Source organism: Hyaena hyaena, unplaced genomic scaffold, assembly GCF_003009895.1.
Source record: "Hyaena hyaena isolate Hyena2069 unplaced genomic scaffold, ASM300989v1 scaffold_67, whole genome shotgun sequence".
Classification (NCBI taxonomy): domain Eukaryota; kingdom Metazoa; phylum Chordata; class Mammalia; order Carnivora; family Hyaenidae; genus Hyaena; species Hyaena hyaena.
The window spans coordinates 1,636,274-1,662,227 of NW_024080699.1; the positions used below are offsets into that span (position 1 = coordinate 1,636,274).

The following is a 25,954-nucleotide window of genomic DNA, read 5'->3' on the forward strand; positions in this document are numbered from 1 at the left end:
TATTTTCTAGTAAGTTCCCTTTGCACCTAAGCTAGTTCGAGTAGGTTTCTGTCACTGAGGCTGAAAAAAGCCTGGACTAATCCAGGGTCAGGGGAGTTGCCTGATAGCTATTCCCAGCCTGGCCTCTTGCCCCCCACAGCAACTGGAGAAAGTGAATCCTCTCTGTTGTCATGTTTCCCTGGAGAAATGAGGTCCACGTAGACTGCAATGCGAGGTTGTCATATTCTGGCAGTTACTGAAATACTGGCACTTTGTCAGTGGCTTATTCTAATGTTGATATTTAAAAAATTAGTATCACTTATATATGGAGATGAGACCAATGACTCAACCTTATGATGAAAACACTTCCTGAACAAAATTCCTATCCAAAGTCAGAGAGGCTTTCCATCAGCTGCAACAATATGTACTACAACATAGGTGGCGCCTGGGGGGCTCAGTTGGTTAAATGTCTGACTTTGGCGCAGGTCACAATCTCGTGGTTTGTGAGTTTGAGCCCCGCATAGGGCTCTGTGCTGACAGCTCAGTGCCTGGAGCCTGCTTTGGATTCTGTGTCTCCCTCTCTCTCCCCCTTCTTCCACTCCCACTCTGTCTCTCAAAAATAAACTTAAAAAAAAAATTAAAACACACATGATATCAAATATATCCTGGATCCTCTGCTTTTGAAATATTTCATGCATACTTCTCAATGGTTTTCAAAATTTTCTTCATTTTTGATAATGTTTAGTTTGTTAATTTCTGAATAAGATTTGTTATTTTTTAATGTTTATTTACTTTTGAGAGACAGAGAGAGAGAGAGAGAGAGAGCGAGTGCGAGTGGGGGAGGGGCAGAGAGAGGAGGAGATGTAGAATCCAAAGCAGGGTCCAGGCTCTGAGCTGTCAGCACAGAGCCCGACGCGGGGTTCAAACTTACAGGCTGCGAGATCATGACCTGAGCTGAAGTAGGATGCTTACCTGACTGAGCCATCCAGGAACCCCTGAGTAAGATTTTTTAAACAACTTTTTTATTTTGGAATAGTTTTAGATTTACAGAAAAATTGTGAAGATAATACTTATTGACTAAAATCCATTCATTATCAGTGTTTACCTAATGTGCTTTTTCCTATTCCAAGAACATCACATTATATTGTTTTGTCTCCTTAAGTTCCTTTGACTTAAGACCTTATTTTTAAGTTTATCTGCTAAGAGTGTGTGATAGATTGATGCTTGTTTAATGTTTCTATTTTACAAATGCACAGTTTTACTTGATCTTTAAATGTGCACTACTTTTAAAGTTGGCATTATATTCGATGTTTTCCTAACGTTCACGCTATGATTTCTGAACACTTAGAGACAAAATGCTGGCACTGATGCCAGTATTTATTTAAAAGAAGTGCTGAGGGTCCAGTGTCACCATTTTTGTTCTAGTACAGCAATTACCGGATCCTACATATGGACGGGCCAAAGATGGAGCATGTGAGCACAGACGGTCAAGGCCCTTGATGCAGGCAGAGCCACCCAGCACCGGGAAGTGTGCAGCACAGGGCAGCTGGGTCCCCGCAGGAACCTCAGGCCCAAGCCGTCCGAGAGGGCTCTGCAAAGAAATCTTTTGCCTCCGGTATCCTTCCTTACTACACTCTGGTCTTCCTCTGTTTTGAGCTGGAGAAGACTTACGTGTATCGGCCCAATTTGTTTTTTTTTTTTAATCTTGTACTGTGAGGGCCACTGGGGACATTTTTCAGTGATGGTTTTGACACTGGGTAAGTGATCTTAAGGAAACCTCAAGTCTTTGTTTTTCCCATGCTTTGCACTCAGTTCACACCGGGGCTATTAAGTGTTTGACCAAAGTTGAATGCAGGAAGGAAACTGGCACCGTTGGCGGGAAAAGTGACTTCTCCCCAGACAGTAGGAACCAATGAGAATCAGGGAGCATGTGGGTGGAGTGGAGAGGGCTAGTGAGTGGAGCACCCCAGCCTGCAGTGTGGGTGGGAGGGGGGGTTGAGAGTGAGGGGGAGGATGGGGGCCGGCCCCAGAGGCAGTGACAGCATCAGCCTGGCTTAGGGACACTGGCCGCGTGGGCGATCACCTGTCATGACCACCTCTAGGATTCTGAGATGCAAGTAGTATCAGCATGTGCAAACCATGACCAAGTTTAATCACAAGTACGCAGCATTATTACATCATTAGCGGAGCAGAAGGGCGGAGACTGAAGTTGAAATAGACATTAACAATCTATTGGTCTCCCTTGAAGTTGCCAAATGCAGTTCACAACAGCTAGGCTTCATTTCCTCCATACTTCATGGCATATTCAAAGTCTTTAAAGCTCACAAGATCGTCCGAGTCTTGATCTACTTCCCTGGAAAATGAAATGAAAAGTTATTTTTCTATTTACAAGGTACTTTTGTCACACTTCTGCATCAAGAGCACTCCAGAATCTTTATTTCTTTGCATGTCTATTTGTGAGAGGCCCCCACTTGAAGGCAGAAGTTGATGCCTGTTTCTTTTCCTACACTGATAATACCTAAGGTGGGAAGGAAAGGAAAAGGTACTGATTAAAACCTAGGAAAATAATATATTCAATACGTTTAATGGAATGAAGCCAAATGCACGGGTTCTTAAAGAAAAGCAGAAATGATGGTTTTTTTCTAGTCATCCTACACATGTTTTCTGTGATATATCAAGAAATATATATATGCATTACACAACAGAAACATGGAATAAACCGAGAGAGAAGAAAAATGTTTTGGGAATAAGCAGCAATGATGGGAATGATTGACACCCACACTGCACTGCCTCTACATTCCTTGTCTCTTTGAATGTCTGCATCATGCTGGGATGGGCCCACTTTACAGACAGAAACACTGAGCTGAAAGCGGTTCACCACTTTCACAAGACCACACTGGCTGCTTAAATAGCAGGCTTAGACCTCAAATCAAGACCGGTGCATTTCCAGGGGTTCCTGGGAGGCTCAGTCAGTTAAGTGTCTGACTTGGGCTCAGGTCATGATCTCATGGTTTGTGGGTTCCAGCCCTGCATTGGGCTCTGTGCTGACAGCTCAGAGCCTGGAGCCTGCTTTGGATTCTGTGTCTCCCCCTTCTCTCTCTGTCCCTCCTCTACTCACTCTCGCGCTCTCTCGCGCTCTCTCTCTCTCAAAAATAAACATAAAAAAAGAAGACGTTACATTTCCAAACCAAGGCTCTCTATGTACTCTATTGCACGTTGCCTCCCTACTTACACAGAATATTCCAGAGCAAAGTGGTTGTATTGCAATTTCGTGTGGCTAACTCTAGCTGCAGAAGTTTTCACTGGCTTTACTTGTGGCCTCGGAAGTTCTGTTAAGTCCACATGAACACCCAGGAAGCTTCTCTGACTGTGAGGAGTGGTGAAGACGTGAGCCTCTGGCTGCTCGGCTAAGAGTATGGGTGGCCTCAGGTGGGTTGACCCCGTGTGTCCCTAGAACCGCTGAGACAGGACCATTGCTCCCTTGGCAGTGACAGAGAAATAGCGCCCATGCCACATGGGTATGAGAACTCATGTCACACGGCATTAGCAACATATTTCCACCATTACCGGGACAAGTAACGTTTATGTAAGAAGGATGTTTGAAAGGGTATCTGATAAGTAGTGGTCGTGGTCACAGTTCCTCTTGTGGGGGGAGGGAGCCATTCGAAAACAATGCATTATATTCCTTATGTAGAGCCTTTGTGGTTGATGCAAATTACGTTTTGTTGATATGCGCCCTGACAGAGGGCTTTTTAAAGCAAAGACTGGCCCAAGTAACAGAGCCACTAGTCACTGTAATAGTGTTAAAGCAGGCTTTTAAAATATTGAATTCTAAAATAAACTTTCTGAATATTTCATGCCAAAGTCTCTGAAGTCTGTAATGGTTCTGGATAGTGATGATAATTTTTCATTCTTTTGAAGTAGAGAAAATCCCTCCTTCTCTGCCCCGGGGCACAGCCATATTGCAGTGTGTTAGAATAAAATGACTACAGACTGCGGACACCATTATTCTCGTGACTTCTTTTGGTAAAATATACATCCTGATTTCACGCTATACAGGACCAAATGCAGAATGTTAGGTTTCTTCCGAGGGATTAGAAATAATCAGTATCACATGTGACTGACTACGCACTAGAAACATCCCTGTTATTAAATTAGATAATTGAAGATTTCTTAATATTGCCTAAGTATTTTCCCCAAGGAATTGGATTACTAAATGGCCTTTTTTTTCTTCCCACTCTGAACTGGTATGGTTGCACTATAAATCTCAGAGGGTGAGTTAAAGAGGATAACCTAGAAAAGCAATGTTTAGGATAAACTGCTTCCAATTATATATATATATATATATATATATAGTGTGTGTGTGTGTTTGTGTGTGTTTATTCACTTACTGAGATGCTGAATGCTGGCAGAAGAGGGAATCCCTTTAACTGATTTTTCTCAGTAAACCACCTTCATTGTGATTACATTAACTTATTTTTCTTGCTGCGTTTGCCAAAGCTTCGCATCGTAAAATGGATACAATATAATCAAGAAGTGTTAAAATGGAAATGTTTACTCATAAGGTCTGTGGTGGCATTTTATTCACATAATGAATGGGAGAATATTGTGTTTATATTTATAATGAGACATGGTACAGTACTTTCTATCTTCTGACTTTTCCTCCTCATCACATACATATATATATATATATATATGTATATAAAATATAAGAAGGGGCTGGCTGTCTTAAGGAGAGGGAAGAGGAAATTCACATTTCAGAGCTATAATTTGAAAAGCTAAAATATACTGTTTTTCATTGCAGGCGGAATTACTCTGAAGAAGGAAGGTTTCACAGCACCCACACTTGAATCACCGTGCGATCGAAGAGCAGATGTGGCTGGTGGGTAGGAGTTGTGTGCACTGAGATGAAGAAACGTCATTAAGTACCAAGTTTCATCATTTCTGTTTGCCGCATTCAACCTCAACAGGAGTTTACTCTGGTTCTGATAGGAGAGGGTGCTGTTTTGGTGCCAGCACAACATTTAGCACTAAAATACTCTACTAACTAGAAATGAACTCAGAGAGGGGGAACACTTTCTCTGGTTTCTGGCCGTGTCCCCACCTCTCATCCCGGAGCGGACAAATGTTTGCGGAGTGAACGAATTTGTGGAATCAGCGAATCCGGAGAAAGAGCTGACCACATTATGGAATATCTACTACCTCCCAGGAAGGGGGCGGGGGGAGGGTCAGAGAAAGAGAGTTTCTCATTATTGTTTTTATGGAGTCTGGAAATGAGCCAGAGAAATAACACACACTGCAGAAGGCTCCTAGGAACATCACTCGGGGACCCATAAGGGATAATCAATTATGGTCTCCACGCCCAATCACATTCTGTAAACACAGACTAGGTACAAGAGACCAAGTGAGAGATGAATTTTGGAAAATGAGGCTGCAGAGCAGGACATTGACAGAAGGAGTCCCTTGCGTGTCGGGCTGAATAATATAGAGATAAATATAGAGCAAGACATTGGAAACTGAGGCAGACACTAGCCACATCTAAGTCTACCCTGCCGTAGAGCCGAAGCCCGGCCACTTGAATCGAGCTAAGTGCTAGCTCTTCCACCAGACACGAGAATACAGATACTGACAAGCCTATGAGCTTCTATTTCAGAACTGGCTTTTCAAAGGAATTAATAAAGCTCCTACAGATGTGCGAGAGGAAGATAAATGCTGTTAACAACAATAAGTGCTTTCTAGAAATGTTGGTCCAGCTAAATTAAAGGCCTTCTGGCTTGCTTGTTTTTGAGATGCAAAAGGACTGATTTGTGGAGCAGAGACTGGGGAGAGCTGAGCTGCTCTGTGTAACTCAGCACGAACAATTTAGGACCCTCGGGGTGGAAGGGGATGACAAGCCAGATAAAAAGGAGAGCACGAAGAAGGGGCCACTGAGAAGCGGGGGGCTGGCCCATGCTATATGAAGGGAAATGGCCCATGAGAAAGTCTGCAGTGGTGCAGTGATCAGAAGCCCTTTAATTAACTGCTACATTTACCTTGTGCTTCAAAGGCATCTGTATTACTTGTTACAACCTCCCCTGTCTTCACCAAGGGGTGAGACAGGTACACACTCTACCAGGAATGGTGTTGTGGCGGGGGGTGCTGTGTTGATTTAGAGGCTGAAGACTGAGTTAGGAGAGGAGTTCCCCCTGAGCAGGCACAGGTCATATGAGCCATCAACGGAATTAATGCAGTGAAATGGGAACTCGGAGTCCTAGGCCTTCCAGGAGCTGTACAAAAGCTTGGGAAGTGCTTTAAAGTCCCGCAGGGTGTAGACAGCGGCTTCCAGACAACAGTATTTGAACTGTGAAGTACAGGAACACCCAGGCAGGCACTGGGCTACATTGAGAGTTTCAGGCAAGAACCAGACTCTGTCCTGGGGCGCCTGGGTGGCTTAGTCAGTTGGGCGTCTGACTTTCGCTTAGGTCACGATCTCGCGGTTCGTGGGTTCGGGTTCGAGCCCCGCGTCGGGCTCTGTGCTGACTGCCAGCTCAGAGCCTGGAGCCTGTTTCGGAGTCTGTGTCTCCCTCTCTCTCTGACCCTCCCCTGCTCACGCTGTCTCTCTCTCTGTCTCCTAGAAATAAATAAAAAAAATTAAAAAAAAAAAAAAAGAACCAGACTCTGTCCATTTAGCTAGGTTCTGACAGTTTTCTGTTATATTATAAACATTTTCAGACTCATCTCTTAAGTGGTTATAATTACTTTCATGAGCTGTAACATTTGTCTCTTCCGTCCTGATTGGTTAAGCAAGATTCTGTTCTCTCCTTTTTGTGACACTGAGTGGACTCCGACAGCCCAGACTATGGGGCTCCTGTGACCCCGAGGCTAAGTAGTCCTCACCTAGAAGGAGCCAGGGTTTCACATTGTGAATCTTTTACTAAGGGAGGCCATAGTGTTGCTTTAATACATTCTGAAGAGAAACATCAGGGTTTTTCTAATTTTAAAAATATATAAATAGTGAGTGTTTTTCGCAAGTAGTAAACGTTTCTTGCACAAAGATATTTATATGATAACTATTTCTTATTATGTTTTGAAAGTAATTATTTCTTGGAGTACAAGTTTTTGTAAAATAAGAGTGCTGCCTGGCCAGGTCTCCAAAGCCAGATTTCAGAGTGGAGTACATGCTTTTGCCCCAGTTACTTAAAAAAGATTACATACATAATTTTTAAAAATTAAAAATGAAGGATGGGATGCTTGGGTGACTCAGTCGGTTAGGCCTCCAACTTCAGCTCAGGTCATGATCTCACGGTTTGTGGGTTCAAGCCCTGCGTTGGGCTCTGTGCTGACAGCTCAGAGCCTGGAGCCTGCTTTGGATTCTGTCTCTCTTTCTCTGCTTGCCCTCTGTCTGTCTGTCTGTCTCTCTCAAAAATAAACAAACATTTAAAAATGTTTAAAAAATTAAAAATGAAGGAAAGAAACAAAGAGGGAATGGTTTAATTTCATTCCATCGAAACCATGGAATATTCTCTATTAAAATGATAGACTTTAAAAGTGACATTTTTAAGTGGAAACAAGAATACAAACTAGAATGTCTTATAATTGCAATCTGAGAAACATGTAACTCAATTGGGCAGAACTTGAATGTGAAATGTTAAGCGGAAACTTCTCTCATGGGTTATTTTGTCTTGAAATACTCTTTAAGATTATTGATATTTTTCAACCGAAGGAATATTTTCTTTTAGTCCCAATTTAAAAAGATGGCCGTATTTACAATGTATAAATCCTCGCCAGCGAGGGTGGGGTTGGAGCCAGATAATTCTCTCTTCTGGGGCCTGTCCCTTGTGCTGCGGGCAGGAAGCAGAAATTTTAGCAGCTTCCCTGGGTTCTAACCTGGAGATGTCAGTAGCACACTCACTCCTCGCTCCCCAGCTCTAACAGCCCAAAATGTCTCCAGATATTGCCAAGTGTCCCTTGGGGGACAAAATTATCCCTGGTTGAAAAGCACAAAGCTAGAGGAACCAAAGTTGGAGACAATTCTTTAGAACATTCCAGCTAAATCTACACTTAACTAAAATAATTTCTTTAAAGACTTTTTTTTTTTTTTAAACAGGTGATGTCAGGGGCAGCTGAGGCACACATGTTCCTTGGATGGATTATGCAGATAATTGCCTCAACCCTCGGCTTGCCGACGCTAAGGTTCTGAGTTGAGCCCAGAGAAGACCGCGCTTGAGAGGCAAGCTCGTGGCGTGATAACGGAGCTGGTGACAGGCATATCTGTGTTCCCAGCAAATACACTGACAGACAGCAATTATTTTGAGTCCCTGTGATAGTCACACAGGGTTTTGAAAGTTGACGGTGTATTTGATTCACCTGAAACATGAATGAGAAATTTAATGTGGAGGCAAAGATTTAAATTAGGAAAGTTTTCTTAGTGGAATTTTTGGGGTGGGGGAAAAAGGAGGGAGAATCTCTCTCTCTCTTTGATTCTTTACGGAATAATTTAAACTAAAGTCAAAACTGCCATCACATTAGGGACAAAGCTGTCATTCTGACTGAAAGGTGAGAATAAAAATTACCCTCCAAGCAAGGAGCCCCTGCTGGGGATGAGAGGACCCGCCAATTGAAGATGTGACGATGACAGCTTCTCCCGCAAGCAGCCCTCTCTTCTGAGAAGCCTGCTGCTTCTTTCCACGGGCCTGCTTGCCTCTTTGTTGATGAGAGTCCTGCGGGGCTCTATGGCAATCCAGTTGGTAATGTGTTTATTAATTTTACCTTTTTAAAGACATGTGTTAAGAAAAGCCATTCAGACACGCGGGAGAGATTGAAAAAAAAAAAAGATATGTAGATGGTTTCTGGTCTTTTCTAGGCGCCTGCGTGACTCTGGCTGTTCAGTGTGCGGTGGACGTCCCGCGCGTGCGCCCACCTCGCAACTCGTGTTCTCACCCCCACCGGTTAGCGCAGCCATGGCTGGAGGGCCTCCCCTCAGGGCAGCCCACACCGAGTACCTCTCCCTCTCTTCCTGGGACCGCTAACGCTGGGTGTGGGCCTCACACACATGCAATCTGCAGGGATGAGAGACTAAGGAGGAAACACCCCATGGGACAAATGTTGCCCAGGGAGGGGACAGGCGTCAGTAGATATGGCGCTCTCTTGTCATATGGCTTGCCTTCATTCTCTGTCCTGCTCTTGCTCACTGCGGTTACTTCCCAGACAAGCAACCTGCATGTGACTCCTCATCTCAAGTCCGCTTTCAGTAAGTAAGATCCCAGGCTGAGACATAGTAGAAAGTTTATTTTGAGAGATGAAGTTCTCACGGGGGCATTTAAATTGTCACCAGCAATAACATGCCATGTTAAGAGTCTCATTCAGGTAAGAGACACCTCACTACTTGAAGTAGATCAGAGAGTTCCTCTGTTTGGAAAATTTTTTTGGGCCAAGGAAATAATGCCTTTAAGAAGAGCTCTGAAGGTTGAAACTCCAGATGTCTGCAATGTCAGAGGTCACCAGAAAATGATAGACCAGTCTTCTCTAATATACATGCTTTATTTAATAATATTCAGTCTGTCAACAATTAATTGTTTCTTCAGCATGAGACAATATATTCCTAAGTAGAAGAGATGGCCTTTTGGATACAAAAGTATAGGTATGGACTGGTCATGAGGAGGTGGTAGAATTGGCCATGTGGGATGAACTGTGAAGGATAAAAGGATGGCCAGGTCAGGTCAGGAACAGAGAATGACACAAGCCAGGTAAGACCTTGGCCTTATGAGGACCAGGCTCGGCTTTCTAGATGAAAGACACAGTGGATGCTCTTATGTCCTTCCCCAGCATCCATCCTACACCCTCTGTGCTACTCAGCAGCTGTGTGATTTGGGTGGATGGTTTGCCATCCCAAGTTCCAGAAGTGGGATCTACAGTCAATCACTATAATCCTACCATCCCAACCACAGTGACCTGGTTCAAGGATTGACTGGCCAACTGGTACATGACATTTCTGCCCTGGCCACTACTGACTGGTAAAGAGCTGGCTCAACCATAATGAAGCCTAGGAATTTTGTTTGTGAGTTAAGGGGAAGCCCTTTCCTTGGATAGCTGGGGTGCAGAGGCGAGGTTTGGTGCCACCATAGTCCTTTCCCTACCACACCGATGGACCCTCCACAGTTCTGGGAGCCGACGGTGCATTGATCCAAAAATTTCTGCATGTGCTTCTAAATGTCCATTTCAGCCTGCGAATGGGGCTATACATGGTGAGAGAAAGAGTCAGAAGAATAGCAGAGTGAGCTGAAGCCTAATCAAACGAGGCCTGAAGTACACCTGAGGTCAGAATTCTGAGTCACCTCACCGAGTAAAGTTGCTTGGTTGTTCAAGATGCTCTGAAATGGATACCTGATACTTTCAAATGAAAGCATCCTGACACGCCAGGGATCTCATCTGAGATCTTGTCTAAACCTTGCAGTATCTGGAACTGGGTAGATATAGAATAGACACTCATCAATATGGTATTTTTGAAACGATTATTCTACTTCAAAATGAACCCTGAAATAATTCAGATTTTCTTGTTAGGAGCTATCCCAAGATCCTGGATTATTCTCCACAATTCTGCATTCCAAGAAGTTATTTTTCTTGCCATATCCAACAAAAATCCCTATTGGCAGTGCCTTAACAGTGATTATGTGCTGAAAGTGGCTATTGATGAGACCAATATGGTTTTTTCCTTAAAGAGCGACAGAATAGGGGCGCCTGTGTGGCTCAGTCGGTTAAGCGTCCGACTTCGGCTCAGGTGATGATCTCATGGTTCGTGGGTTCAGGCCCCACATCGGGCTCTGTGCTGACTCAGAGCCTGGAGCCTGTTTTGGATTCTGTGTCCCTCTCTCGCTCTGCTCCTTCCCTGTTCATTCTCTGTCTCTCTCACTCTCTCAAGGATAAATAAACATTAATTTAAAAAAAAAAAAGAGCAACAGGATAGATTCCCCAGTTCAAGACAAAAAAGAAAAATGGATGTGAAATGCAGTCACAGCTGGCAAAAGTGATTAACTATAAATAATGACTCACTTTTTCCTATTTACTAGGTTTTAAAAATGAGGAGGCTTATTTAAAGCTAGAAATATTTTAAAAGGAGGAAAGAATGTAATTTCAGTGTGTTTGATTATTGAGTACTTGTGGGTATGTGGATAAATGCAATCAACATACAGCCCAATGCCTCACTTCCGGCAAATAGTTTCACATTCCTTCTCTGTCAAGTGTTTTAGCAGAGCTGCTAATAAATAGTGACATGCTCTTTTTTCTCAGTTTGAATGTCTGGAAGAGAAACGGTGATGTAAGAACACAGCACAGGTCAGACAGCTTTAAGGATAAAAAACAGAAGCCAAAGTGAACATCTTTGAAGTAATTATAAAAAAAATCTGGTTCCTATGCTTTAGGGTCACAAGCTCTTCCATTCTTTCCCCACAGCAGATCTGTGTGACAGGCTCACTCTGAATGTGGTGGGTGTTTGGAGGCGGGGCAGAGTGGTTCAGCAGAAATGGCCTAGGAGTGAGCTTTCCTCTCAGCTAGGCTGTGTGACCTTGGGCAAGTGTCCTAGCTGCTCTGAATCCCAAGCTCTTCCCTTGTCAAGTAGAATGGTTGGTCTATGACTTGCCAGGATCTGGTACAGCTCTAAATTTTGATGCGTCTAAGCTGGGTCTTAACTTAGGGTCTTTGTGCATAGAAAACTTAAAAATGTGACCAAACCCCTGTTAGCTATTTTTGCCTTCAAGGAGTACTCTGAATCTTTAACCCTGCAGACAGTTGTAAAGAACCATACACATATATGAATGTAAATGGGGGAAAAAATGATCCTGCCTTCAACAGTGTGAAATATGAATGGAGATAAAACCATTTCTATTTCAAATATATAATCACTTCAGCCGAGATATCTAGTATCATCTTGAACTTGATTATGAGATAAAAGAAATGGGACAGAGATGGCAATCATTTAATCTCTTAAGAACAGCTATTCTGAAGAGCTTTTCACTCTCTGCTCAATAGATTTCTCGCAGGTTATGATCCGGCTAGAAAGAAAGCATAATGATGAGGAAAATTATGTTTTCAATAACACACGCTTTTACAGTACAAGTCCTTCCACAAAGGAGGCAATAAAATGAACTCTGACCACTTTAACAGATGGTGTAATGGCTCAGTGCACAGATGTGGCCTCTCTGAAAGCAACAAGTTCATATCCTTGACTGGAGGTTTAGGAATGAGCTGAACTTTCAAGTGTAATGTGGGAAAGATTACATATTTCCAGACAAGAAAGCTGAGTATTAGTGGGTTCAGAGGCTTGGAGAGATGGACCAAAAGAATTAGGCTTAATGAGCTTCATTTTGCTAATGCAACAAACAGACTTGAAGTTGAAATATGAACTATAAACATTCAAGCCGTTTATAAACCCCTGCTAATAACATTGTTAGCCACTGTGTGATAGCTAAAAAGCAAGCTTTTTAAAAGCATACTTCCTCGGAGTCAGAAGAAACCAATTGTCAAATAACGCTTATCTTCTCTAATAGTGTCATGTTTTCAAGTAGAGCATATTTTTATTAATACTCGACAGGGAGAGTGGAGAGGTTTTCGTTTGCTTAGTTTTTTTTTTCATTTTAAAGCAAATTTGAGAAATTAAATCTAAAGTTTATCTGGAAAAGTAAATGTACCAGAAGATTGAGAATACTTTTTAGAAAATAAACATGGTAGCCAAACATAATGTAGAGCTTTAGTAATTAAAAATGTGAGTAAGACCCAGCAATCCGTGAGCGAGACGGCGCCCAGAACGTGTATATAGGAACTCCCCAAAGGTGAGGTAAAACAGGTTGGCGGCACAAGGAGCCGGGTAAGGGGTTATCCACTCTGACGTGGGTGAAGTGTGATTCCATGGCACAGCCTGCTATGTGCTCAACAAAATTTCTTTCCTTCTCTTCCAAACCTACATGTTCTAAGCTCCCTTACAATTAGATGAAACTGGGAGTTCTGGCAATGGAATGATAGTAATATAATAATAGAGAAACAAACACTAGCCATTGCTCCATCTAATTAAAAGCACTTATATTTCAAAGAAGAGCACAGGACCTGACAGTCCCCCTAGGGACCATGACATGGCCAAAGCATATTGTGTCGCGGAGCCTCACCAGAAATCCAAGAGATTTGTTCTTTGCTTAAAGAAACATTATTTTAAAATTCTATCGGGTCAAGGTTTTTTTTTTTTTTTTTTTCCCACCCATTAAATGAGGATGTAAGAATTTATAAAAATTAATACTTTTAATTGTTTACACTTTAGTTTTAAATAATCCATTTAGGAAAATAAGATTTTACATCTCAGCCCATTTCCAATTGATATGCATCACTGAGCCAGTAGGAAATCTGGCCTTAGTTCAGAATAATTATAATAAATTACTTATACTTTCGTTTATAACCTGCTCCCATCACTTGAAACCTCTGGGTCTGTGGGCAACAATAAATAACATAAAAAATGAAAAACGTTTCATAATGAAACAATTTTCTCACATTATCGGAAGCTCTCTATTAATAAAGCCTACCTATAATCACAAAGTCACACCAAATGGGATGACCATGAGGGCTTTTCATATGAGGATTACAGTCGAAAGAGATAAAGAAGGTTCAGAGGGCATATGACAAGTGTTTAGAATATTATGAAATGCAGAGAATGTGAACATGGCTCAATTAATCAAATCCTAGGCTAAGACCAAAGGACTCTGAGTGTAAGTTCAGAGGGGATATTTTAGGACTGAAACCTGGGAGTGCTTCTTTACGTAACAGCTAGAAAACAGGACTTGTGTTCTATCCCTGAAATGAAAATAAAATTCTCAAGGTTGATATGGGGATGGGGGAAGACAGGGGAAATACCCTCCTTGGTAAGGAGATCTCATAAATTCCATGATACCCCTCCTCCTGCCCAGCACCGAGAATTACTTTTGAGGTGGGTGACCACTCTACTACAAGGGGCATGGCATTGGCCTTGCTGAGTAGGTGGGTGGGGGAGAAGCCCTGAGCAAAGGAATTGGCTCATCATGAAGGGTTTGAACAATGCATAAATCATTAAGGGATCCTGGGGTTCTTTCTAGCCTTGCGAAGAAACTGGCCTCTCCTATAATGGCCACACTAATACGGATTTCAGGGATTCAAATTACTAGCCCCATCCAGCGTGACATTTTCTGCCCATTATCTAGTCTCTCATGCCTCCAGGCAGGGCCACATCATTGATTACGGAGATTTTCAGCCACTAAAAAAGATCCTGATCATCATTAAAGACATTAAGTGTTGATCCGTGCTGACTAAGTGAGTTAAAAGGTCCATGCCCTTCTAGTAACAACTCAAAGAGGTGATTTCAGGATATTTATTAAACAAATTCAGTATTTACATTATGCTCAAGCACAGAGGCACAGTCAATGAGTGCATAAGTGTGAGAAGATGAAACCAAGGGAACTGATGGTGGCAAAACTCTGCTTTTTCAGTGTCCTAGAAGTGGGTGCTAAGGGCCCGCCAAACGCTTGGGAAAGAGTCTGAACTGGGCAGGCATCAACGGCATCCTAATGACCACCTGCACTAATCTTTTTAGTCGCTGAACTAAGGTAAGCAGAAGAAGTTCACCCTGACTCCAGATGTTTTCCTTCTAGAACGTATAAAAGAGCAGCGATGAAGGGTTAGAGAGACAAGTTAGGCTATCCCCTTCAAAGCCCAAAGAAAATGATATCATTTCTCCTACAATTCCCTACCCCGCCCCCAATTAAAATTGTTAATGCCATAGGGGAGTTTGGGTGGCTCAGTCAGTTAAGCATCTGACTTCGGCTCAGGTCATGATCTTACGGTTCGTGAGTTCGAGCCCCACATTGGGCTCTGTGGCTGATGGCTCAGAGCCTGGAGCCTGTTTTGGATTCTTTGTTTCCCTCTCTCTCTGTCTCTCCCCTGCTCACGCTCTGTTTCTCTCTTTGTCTCAAAAATAAACAAACATTAAAAAAATTTTTAATGCCATAACGATAATGGACCCAATAAAGAAAAATGTTTTCTTTAGCCTGTGGTGCACACTATGGTAAAGGAACCTATGTATTCTCGGATACAGCAACTGTCCGTGAATACTAGACCACCCGTGTCATGATTATTATTAGTTTTCCTCCTTACTTGGCTGTAACCTTGCAGTGGGCAGGGACCACACATCTTGTTCACTGTGCTGTTCCCTATACCTGACACAGTGCCTGGCACATAGTGGGTGCTAGAAAGGTGTGCTGAATATCTGAACACATGAACAGGAAAGTTTGGAGATGGGAAAAAAGAAATATTCACCATCCCATGATCTAGAACCAATTGCTATGATCATTTTGGTGCTTTTCCTTCTGATTAGCATGAGAGTATTTAGTATCCTGCTATTTTAAACATAATATAAACATTTCCCCCATTGTTACAGTCTTCATTTTCATTTTTTAAAAGTTTTTTTTCAAGCTTTTATTTATTTATTGAGAGAGAGAAAGAGAGAGACAGTGAGAAGGGGAGGGGCAGAGTAAAAAGGAGAGAATCTCCATCAGGCTTCACACAGTGCAGAGCCCAATGTGGGGCTCGAACCCATGAATGCGATCTCATGATCTGAGTCGAATGCTTAACCAATTGAACCACCCATTCATTTTCTTTTTTAATGGCTATATATGATTATATCAAATGGACTTATAATAATTTATTTATCTGTTGGACTTTGAAAAAGTCCCAGTCCTTTTGTTTCTATAAATATGTTAATGAACACATTCACTAAAAATGCTTTTGCTTAGAAATAAGCTATTGAGTTCATTTACTCATTCATGGGACACACACTAAGAGCCCACTAAGGACCAGGGGCATTCGGTTCTTAAGATATAGGGGTGAGCAAAAAAGAAACAGAGTTCCTTGGAGCTTTTAGCCCAGCCCAGGGAGAATTAAGTAATTCTGAGTAAAGTAAATTTACCGCCGTGCTAAGTGCTCTGAAGGAAAGAGAGAAGGTGCTACTAGACGGTGGGATGCAGAACCAGGTGGGGAGGTCAAGGCATCGATCCTGAGGAAGCAGAACGGGGCCGAAACCCGAGGGATGAGAGTTAGCCGGGAGGTGCAGAAGGGCTTTCCAGGCAGAAGGAATGGCATGTGCGCGGGCCTCATGGCAAAAAAGAGAGCAAGATAGGTTCAAGATAAGAGTCACTGTGGTCAGAGCACAGCGTGAGGGTGAATGTGGAGCCGAATGAGGCTGGAGGGCAAGTGGGATAAGACTTTCTGGAGCTGGCAGGCCATGGAAGGGTTTCGGTCACAATCCAAAGAGCACGGGAAGACTTGAGATGCTTCAAGGAGAGAGCTAATGTGCTTAAGTAGGAATTTTGAAAGTTCACCCTCGCTGCAGTAGGGCAGAACCATGGCCCTCCCAAAGGCGTCCACGTCCTAATCCCCAGAACATGTGCGCTGTCACACGGGAAAGGAAGGCTAGCAGCTGCTGGTGGATTTGAGGTTGCTGACATTAAAACGGGGAGATTATTCCAGATTATCCGGGAGCATCCAATGTCATCTTGAGAGCCCTTAAAAGTGGAAGAGGGAAGTAGGAGACTCAGGAAGAGTCAGAGAGAACTTGGAAGATGTGACGCTACTGCCTGTGAAAATGGAGGAAGGTGCCAGGAGCCAAGGAATGAGGCAGCCCCCCGAAGCTCCAGAAGGGTGAGGAAATACATTTGCCCCTAGAGCCTCCCGAATTGAGGCAGCACTGTTGACACCTTGATTTTAGGCCAGCGGGGGCCGCTTTGGATTTCTGACTTCCAGAACTAAAGGGCAATATGTGTGTGCTGTTTGAAGTCACTAAGTCTGTGGTGAATTGTGACAGCAGCCAGAGGAGACTGACCCAAGGAGGAGGGCAATGGGTTTGGTTTTGGATATTTAAGGTTCACGTGTCCTTGACACGAAGAATACGAACATTTGGAAGCGTTCGCCTATTTAGCCACTCACCTCACAAGCTGTAGGATCTTTAAAGAAGTCAATTCACTTGACTTCTTTAAATTCACTTTCACGACCTCACTTGTATCATATATGAAACTATATTTACGGTCGGTTCCGGTTCTAAATCCCTGAGTTTATAAGCTTGGAAAAAAACAAGTATGCTTTTCACTTAGATTCCTGTCAGTACTTGGCAATCACTGGGGAAAAGTGATATTAAAAATAGTGGATCTAAACTGAAGGGGGTAAGATTTCGTTTTTTAAAAAGTACTAAAAGAGGGGCGCCTGAGTGGCTCAGTGGGTTAAGCATCCGACTTCGGCTCAGGCCATGATTTCACGGTTCATGGGTTCGAGCCCCACATCAGGCTCTGTGCTGACGGCTCAGAGCTTGGAGCCTGTTTCAGATTCTGTGTCCCCCTTTCTCTCTGCCCCTCCCCTGCTCACTCTCTCTCTCTCTCTCTCTCTCTCAGAAATAAATAAATACATTTAAAAAAAAAGTACCTAAAATAATCTGGAAATACCTTAAAGAGAAATGTGTTCAATTTGTATAAAGAAAACTACAAAATTCCACTGAGCTGTACCAAAGGATATTTGAAAATGTGGAGGGGCGTGCCATATGTGTATTCCTGTTTGGGAAGACTCAGGTTTGTAAAGGTGCCAGGTTCTTTACAATTAATTTATAGGTTGAATGCAATTTTCATCAAAACCCCAAAGGGAGGTTTTTGGAACTTCACGAAAATGATTCTACCATTCATCTGGAAAATAAACAGGGAGGAAGAGCTGAGAACGATTTGAAAGCAAGAAATACTAAGTCTGAGAACGTATTATAAGAATTGGGAAGAAAAAGTGTGTCTTTGGTGTACGGAGAGCAGGGAATACAGCAGTCTCAGCCTGGAGGGTAAAACAAACCCTCAGAACAGAATATGGCAATGAATGCACTGTAGATGGATAGGGAGGATTTAATAAATGATAATGGAAAAACTGGCTCTTTGGAAACAAAATTGTTTAGATCATCACCCCATGATATATACTAAAATGAATTCTAAACACATGAAGGTGCCAGATAGTCTTAAAAGTTCAAACCACAGATTCAAGCCAACCACGAAAATGGAAGTGAATATTAACCTGGTTTCAAGACGAGGAAAGTATTCTTAGGAGAAAAGTAAATGGAAGAAATTTGTGAAGGAAAAGATCACAGGTTTAAATACATGAAGACCTAAAATAGCTGCACTTCAAAAAATTATAAAAATAAAGAAAAGCTGGAAAAAAAATAGTTGTGATAAAAATGGAAAGAGGTAAATATTCTCATTATAGAAGAAATATGGGGAGCGCCTGGGTGACTCAGTCGGTTAAGCATCTGACTTCGGCTCAGGTCATGATCTCACAGTTCATGAGTTCCAGCCCTGCATCAGGCTCTGTGCTGACAGCTCGGAGCCTGGAGCCTGCTTTGGAGTCTGTGTCTCCCTCTCTCTGCCCCTCCCCTGCTCACTCTGTCTCTCTCAAAAAAATAAACCTTAAAAAAAAAAAACAAAGAAGCAAATGACATGATAGATAATTCACAGAAGAAAAAGTAGAAAGAGATGATAAACATGTGAAAATGTTCAATGTTATAAGCGATCAATGAAATAAAACAAAAAATGAGATACTAGCATCCTCTGTTAGACTTGGAAAGATGTGAAAAGGAAATAACATTGGGTCATTGCTGAGATCATGGCCAGAGGCGCACATGCTGTGGGAGGGACTGTCATTTGTTAATTAGGCAATTTTGTTTATTAGGCAACATGGTAAGAAGAATCGAGAGTTGTAAAAATGACAAAATAAGTTCATACTCCCTAATATGGGATCCCCACATCCAGGAACCTCTCCTAAGGCACTCACAAAAGTACAGATAAATACTCTCATTGTAGTGGTATTTAAAAAGTGAAAATAGCAAAATGATCAAAAAGCAAAGTAAAAACCAAAACTCTCATTTATTGAAACAACAAAATCCTGGAGAGCAACAGGAAATAATAAATACCTAAATATTAACAATGATTATCTTTGGTTTGGTAGGAATGTGGTTGGTTTTTATTTCCTTTTTCTTACCTTTCCCTATTTCCAAAATAGTATGCAAGGGGCATTTGTTACTTCTGTAACCATCTCTCTCCCAACATGCACGCCCACGGCCCCCCCCCCCACGCACGTGCACAGACACCCATTAACGTGCGCGCGCGCGCGCGCGCGCACACACACACACACACACACACACACACACACAGCAAAATGCTTGAGTCCTTGGCGCACACGCAGCCACCTCTTCCTTACTGTGCCAGCTCCCCACTGCACGCAATCAATAGCTAAGGGAAAATTCATGTTTGATAAAATCATCCGGAGCGTGATGGCCAACAAAGGAAAAACATTTAGCACTCCGAGGGCTTACATAATATGAGTTTATAAGAAAGGAATGAAAGGCAAGACGTTATGGACAGAACTTTTAAAGGAACGAGTGCGTTCGAATGTGCAGAGGGCGACGTGGGTCCAGGGTGCCGCGTCTGGGTGCACATTCCTCGCGGTAGTTTTCTTTCTGTGACTGCATGGTCTGACTATTTGGATCACTTGACACTCTTTAATAATAAATATATCCCCGTATGGAAGTTTTACTGAACACGGCTCCCAGGGGGAAGAGAAAACAAAACAAAACCCTTTTCTTAGTTAGAATCAAACCACGGGGATAAAACAGCTCCACTTCGTGCTTGGTGTTAGGTCTCCAGAGCACTGGACTCAACAAACACCCTGAGCGGGAACTTTCCGTCCCGGCTGAGGCTCTGCTCCCCACCCCCACCCTCCTGAAGTGAGCCTGCCATTCGTGAGTCTCACGTGCTCTGGAACATGGGAGGAAAGGCGTCTCTAACCTGCCCGCCGTCCTTCTAAATTCCGACCCTCTGTCCTGAGCAATAGCATGTAGTCATTTTTTCCCTTTAAGGGACTTTAGAAATCGCCCAGCCTACTTTTTTTTCATTTTACAGATGAGAAAATTAAGACTCAAAAGCATAAAACGACTTTCCTGAAAGCTACATGTCCAGTTGGTGACAAAATCAGAATAGAAAACCCAGTCTCTGTGGATAGCGTGGTTCTACACCCAGCTACTAATAATTCTGGGCTTTGGGAGATAAAGAAGACCTTTGTCAAAAATCCACACAGGTCCTATTTGACATTGAAAGGAAAGCCAAGTTACAGAGTACATCCAATGCGCCCCCCAGATCCTCCCAGAATAACAGCACAGGCATCATTCCAGCAATTTGGGGGTGAGAAAAGGAAACAGAGAAACATTTCAAAATATTAGTGCTTAGAAATTCTGCAGTAAGTGTACATTTGAAAATGTTCCATTCAAGGTCTTAATTATGTTTTTCCTCCCGCCGATGCCGGGTTGTGCTTCAGAAATGAGCCCTTTCGCAAAATGTGAGTTTAGTAGAAGCACTGGTATCAAAATTAGAGAATTTCAGTATGAAATCCTTTCTAATTGATACTAGATGGGTAAATGTAAACTGGCGTTTTGAGCAATGGGGAGTAAACCCTCCATTCGAGGAGACGCCTCCAGAGCATCCTGAAGATTAAGGTTTTGCCTGACTTGGTAGAGCACCTGTCAATGAGAATCAAGAGGAAAAGTCGAATGAGCAGATTGGAGGCGCCACTGAGGGGAGAACAGGAAGTCCTGAGGAGCTTTAGCAACAAGAGAAATGAGTGCTAATGTCTCAGCAAAAAGGATATTGGGGAAAATTCACAGCAAATGATGAAAACATTTGTGAACCAAAAAGACCTGTTCTTTTTATAATACGGTTAACTCACCCCTAGTGTACTTTGCTGCCATTTATAATTACAATTGACCCTTGGACAATGTGGGTTTGAACAGTGCAGGTCGGTTGATATACAGCTTTTCAAAAAGCGTTAACAGCAAAAGCCAAAAGGCATGGGTTTATGATTGCCCACCCCAGTCTCCATGGAGTCCAGTCGAAGGTGACAGGTACGGAGGTCTCCCTTGCTGCGCTCTGAGGATCTGCAGAGGCCCACAGAGGCCATCAGTAGCCCACCGGGGGTCCCAAGACTGAAGGAGAGGAAAGCTCCAGAGGGCAGACACACAGTGGTGAGCAGGGAGCTCTGGGCCCTAGGAGTCCCCACTCCCAGAGTCCTCTGCACTTCCCAGGTGCACTTGGGTGGCTGTGAGCATTGGGCCCCTTCCTGTGCGGGCCCCTCTGCTAAGCACCTCCTGGACATTGGGCAGGCACTCCTGTGTGGACACAGCTTTATGTACTGGTGACAGGCCAGTGGCACACCCCCAGGCAGCTGAGGCACCTGTACTGTTGCCTTTTCTGAGTCAAGGACGCCAGGCTGCAGAACATCACCCCACCCCCAGGTCAGGCCCATGGCTGCCCCTGGCCCAGCCTGGCCTGACGGTATGCAGACTGTTTTCAATAAACAGAGATACTGTACTGTAAATATATTTTTTTCCTCCTGATTTTCTTAAAAAAATGTTTTCTGAATGTTTTTATTTTTGAAGAAGAAAGAGACAGAATGTGAGCAGGGGAGGAGCAGAGAGAAAGGAGACACAATCCAAAGCAAGCTCCAGGCTCTGAGCTGTCAGCGCAGAGCCCGAAGCCGGGCTCGAACTCACAAACCGTGAGATCATGACCTGAGCCGAAGTTGGACGCTTAACTGACTGAGCCATCCAGGTGCACCCCCCTTCTGATTTTCTTAATGACATTTTCTTTTTTCTAGGTTACTTTATTGTAAGGATACAGTATATATTACATATAACATACAAAATACATGTTCATCGACTGTTTATGTCAGGAGTCAGGCTTCTGGTCCACAGTATGCTATCGTGGTTAAGTTTTAGGGGGTCAAATATTATACTCAGATTCTTAGCTGCAAGGGAGCTGAAATCCCCATGTTGTTATGGGGTCAACTGTATTTATATATTAGAAGGCTGAAAAGGGAATTTTATAAAATATAATGTACATTCTTGATTTTTAATTTCTGAAAACTAAGTAAAACAAAAACTTTAAAATAAAAAGCCAGTATTGTTCTTAATGGAGGTACAGACATTTGTGGTATGTTTCCTAAAAGCAAAGTCAAAACAAAGATACTCTATCAGACGGGTTACTTAATAAACTGTAAGAGGCTCATGTCAGGGTGATAAGGCAGGAAAAACAAGTAAGAAAAATTTAAAAAAGAAAGAAACATCGCTAATTGCTGAAGTCATGATTATATAAATGCATGAAACTGAAAGAAATCTACTAAAAATTTCAGAAACAAAAGAATTCAAGGATATTTATCATATAAAACCTGTTCCAAAAGAACAAGTAGCATTCCTTCTTAGCAATAACAACTATTAAGTTCTTGTTTCAAAAATCTTTTTCCCTTTTAACAAGGACAAAATATATCTGTACTTGACACACATTTATTGAGTACTATTTGGTCACTAACCTAAGGTGGGCTGCATCGGTCCAACATAAATAGAAGAAAACATAAATAAAAATATTGTAAACATGGCAATAGTTCAAGTTAATGCATATATTTAATACATTTTCCCCAGTAACAAGAGGGTAATTTGTTACATAGAAAACTCTAAACCTTACCAGAGATAAATTTTGACAATAAGAGGGAGATGGGAGTGTGTGTGAAGAGGGGCTTGCCTTAGGAAATATCAGATTGTGTTGTAAAGCAACCCACACTGGACGTACATTGCTGACTTCAGAAACCAGGGAAACAGAGTGCCTGGGTGGCTCAGTCGGTGAAGCATCTGAGTTTGGCTCAGGTCATGATCTCATGGTTTGTGGGTTCGAGCCCCGGGGCGGGCTCTGTGCTGACAGCTTGGAGCCTGGAGCCTGCTTTGGATTCTGTGTCTCCCTGTCTGTCTGCCCCTCCCCAATGTGTGTTCTGTCTCTCTCTCTCTCTCTCTCTAAAAAAAATAAAATAAAAAGAAACCAAGGAACCAAACAGAGAATTTTGAAAAAGCACCCAAGCTATATGAGAATTTAATACAGGGCAATCTGAGTGCAGCAGAAAAGGAGAGTGGCTGAGTTTATTCCTTAATAATATTAAGAAATATAAACTTAAACGCTTACTTTACACCAAACAAAATAATAAAATTATAGTGAAGAAAATATTTCACATACTATTGCCCAAATTTAGAATAAAACAGAAAAATCTAAGTGGTTACTTAGATTTACTGTTAAAAAAAAAAAACAGGAAGAATTACAAATAAGTGGTAGCTGGGGTAGGGGATAAAACTAAGACAGAAGGTAAATATTGATATGGAACTATTTTGTGATAAACATTGTATATCAGTTTTGACACCTAAATTGTACAAAAAACTCTTACAAATTTGTAAGAATGAGTCACAATTTCCGATGACAAATGGCCAAAAGTACAAAAGAAAAAAATTAAATATACTAAATTTAAATCAATGTTCAACTTGCCACTTGAGGGAAATAGAATTGTAATGCAACACTTTGCCCTCACCAAAATAGCAGACACAAAGACAAGCGATCAAGTCTGGAGTTGGCAAGTCCCCTGGGCACAGATTACTATTACCCAAGGACAGGGTTTCCAACTCTTCCAAAGGCCATCGCACAGGAGGTAACCACAAACACGCACACACAAAAGATGGTACTCTGACCCTTTAAGTCTGTTTCTGAAAATCCTATTTCTGCGTCTCCAAAGAAAAACACATTAAAAAAACCTTCTGCTCTTCAAAAAATACTGTGAAGAGAGTGAAACGCTAAGTCACAGACTAGAAGAAAATCTTCGCAAAGCTTGTACCTGATAAAGTGATACATAAAGATTTCTGAAAATGCAATAATGAGAGAGCAAACGACACAGTAATAAATGGGCAAAAGACTTGAGAAGACACTTCACTGAAGATGTATGGATGGAAAATAAGCACATGAAAAGATTTTCAAAATCATTAGTCATTACGAAAATATGACCTGAAACCATAATGGGGTAAACACTGCAAACCTATCAAAATGGTTAAATTTACAAAGAGCAATTGTGGATGAGGAGATGGAGCAGTTAGAAGTCTCACTCACTGCTGGTGGGACTGAAAACACTTCAGAGAAGTTTAGTAGTTTCTTAAAAAATTCAACATATAAATGGATTAAAAACCGATACGTGAGACCTGGAACCATAAAACTCCTAGACAAAAAACAGGCAGTAATTTTTTTTAACGTTTATTTATTTTTGAGACAGAGAGAGACCACGGGCTGGGGAGGGGCAGAGAGAGAAGAAGACACGGAATCTGAAACAGGCTCCAGGCTCTGAGTTGGCTGTCAGCACAGAGCCCGATGCAGGGCTCGAACTCACGAACTGTGAGATCATGATATGAGCCGAAGTCGGATGCTAACCCGGCTGAGCCACCCAGGTGCCCCATGGCAGTAATGTCTTTGACATCAGCTGTAGAAACATTTTTCTAGATGTCTCCTCAAAACAAAAGCAAAAAGAAACCAGTGGGACTATGTCAAAATAAAAAGCTTTTGCTCAGTGAAGGAGGCCAGCAACAAAATGAAAAGGCAACCTACAGAACTGTAGAAAATATCTGCAAATGATGTATCTGACAAGGGGTTAATATCCACTATATGAAGAACTTCTATACCAACACCCCAAACAAATAAATGGGCAGAGGACCTGAATAGACATTCTTCCAAGAAAGACACACAGATAGCCAAAAGACACATGAAAAGATGCTCAACATCGTTAATCACAAAAATGCAAATCAAAACCCCAATGAGATATGTCACATCTGTCAGAATGGCTAAAATCAAAATCACGAGAAACAACAAGAGTTTATAAAGATGTGGAGGGAAAAAAAATAAACCTTCATGCACTGTTGGTAGGAATGCAAATTGGTGTAACCACTATAGAAAACAGTCCGGAGGTTCCTCAAAACATTAAAAATGGAAATACCCAGGGGTGCCTGAGTGGCTCTGTCAGTTAAGCGTCTGACTTTGGCACAGGGCGTGATCTCACAGTTCGTGAGTTCGAGTCCTGCGTCAGGCTCTGTGTTAACAAGCTCAGAGCCTGGAGCCTGCTTCATATTCTGTGTTTCCCTCTCTGTCTCTCTGCTCTTCCCTTGCTCACGCTCTGTCTGTCTGTATCTTTCTCAAAAATAAACATTAAAAAAATTTTAGAAAAAGAATAGAAATACCATACGATCCAGTAATTCCACTACTAGTTACTACCCAAAGAAAATGAAAACACTAATTTGAAAAGATATATGCATCCCCTATGTTTACTGCAGCATTATTTACAATAGCCAAGATATGGAAGTAGCCCAAGTGTCCATTGATAGATGAATGGATAAAAAAGATACTGTATGTATGTGTACACACACACACACACACACACAGGAATATTACTCAGCCACGAAAAAGAATGAGATCTTGGTATTTGCAACAACATGGATGGAGCGAGGACATATAATGCTAAGTGAAATAAGTCAACCAGAGAAAGACAAATACCATATGATTTCACTCATATGTGGGATTTAAGAATCAAGACAAACAAACAAACAAAAAAAGAGACAAATAGACTTTTAAATACAGAGAACTAGTGGCTGCCAAAGGGGAAGTGGGTGCGGAGATGGGCGAAACAGATAAAGGGGATTAAAAGGTACCAACATCCAGTTCTAAAATAATAAGTCACGGAGATGAAAAGTACAGCATAGGAATTATAGTCAACAAGATTGCAATGACAATGTCCTCTGGTGACAGATGGTGACTACATGTATCATCCTGAGTAATGTATAGACTTGTTGCATCATTATATTGTATACCTGAAATTAATATAACACTGTAGGCTAAGTATACTTTGATCAAAATAAATAAATAATAAAATAAAAATATATGAAATTAAATAAAAATTTTAAAAACGTTCAACATAGGCCTGCCATATAATCCAGCCATTCTATTCCTAGGTATTTAGCCATGGGACAAGAAAGCTCATACCCATTCAAAGGCTTGTACCCAGATGTTCATAACAG

At 42.1% G+C, this 25,954-nt stretch overlaps 1 protein-coding gene across 1 annotated transcript in view; it reads right to left on the reverse strand.

The window, feature by feature from the left end:
* Nucleotides 1-2,110: 2,110 nt before the first annotated feature.
* Nucleotides 2,111-25,954, reverse strand: part of EFCAB11 (EF-hand calcium binding domain 11) — a 148,758-nt gene continuing 124,914 nt past the window's right edge. The window contains exon 6 of the mRNA XM_039232474.1: nucleotides 2,111-2,332. Within this exon, the coding sequence (XP_039088405.1) occupies nucleotides 2,251-2,332 (82 nt within the window). The 3' untranslated portion in view covers nucleotides 2,111-2,250. The remainder of the gene's footprint in view (nucleotides 2,333-25,954) is intronic.